Raw genomic sequence first — 491 nt, 5'->3', positions numbered from 1 at the left:
TTTATAGAGTTCATGTCTATTTCTGGAGGAACTTCCACTCAGCAAAATCTAATCACTCCTCCTAATCCCTTTACAACTCAAACCTCGGTTTAACTACTTAAATCGGGCACGCTAAATTTAATCTTGTTCCTCTGTCAAACATGCAGAAACTGAATGTCAAAGTTTGCATTGAAGAAATGTTAACCCCTTCTCTAGTTCTCACTTTTTCGTCTCTGTTTCCGACTCCTTCAGGCAACAGCTGCCTGTTTTCTTTCTGTGTGGTGGAGGCACTACGAGAATCCCATGGATTTGACAGCAAGGAAGGAGCACGCGAGTTCGTCCTGGTGCGTAAGGACATGCTCTTCAACCAGCTCATCGAGATGGCCCTGCTGTCGCTGGGCTACTCTCACAGCTCAGCGGCCCAGGCCAAAGGTAACCTGTCACTCATTGACTCTCATCATCATCTCTAAATGTTCTTCTCTGATCTGCTACTTTTCTTCTTTTCTTCTTCC

General features: G+C 45.0%; 1 protein-coding gene across 1 annotated transcript in view; it reads left to right on the top strand.

Moving 5' to 3' along the window:
• Positions 1–491, top strand: part of satb1b (SATB homeobox 1b) — a 28,584-nt gene that overhangs the window by 15,250 nt on the left and 12,843 nt on the right. The window contains exon 6 of the mRNA XM_029451124.1: positions 232–411. Within this exon, the coding sequence (XP_029306984.1) occupies positions 232–411 (180 nt within the window). The remainder of the gene's footprint in view (positions 1–231; positions 412–491) is intronic.

The sequence above is a fragment of the Cottoperca gobio genome, chromosome 16 (genome assembly GCF_900634415.1).
Source record: "Cottoperca gobio chromosome 16, fCotGob3.1, whole genome shotgun sequence".
Taxonomy (NCBI): Eukaryota; Metazoa; Chordata; class Actinopteri; order Perciformes; family Bovichtidae; genus Cottoperca; species Cottoperca gobio.
Note: the sequence above shows the minus strand (reverse complement) of the source record. Positions and strands in the feature narration are given on the sequence as shown.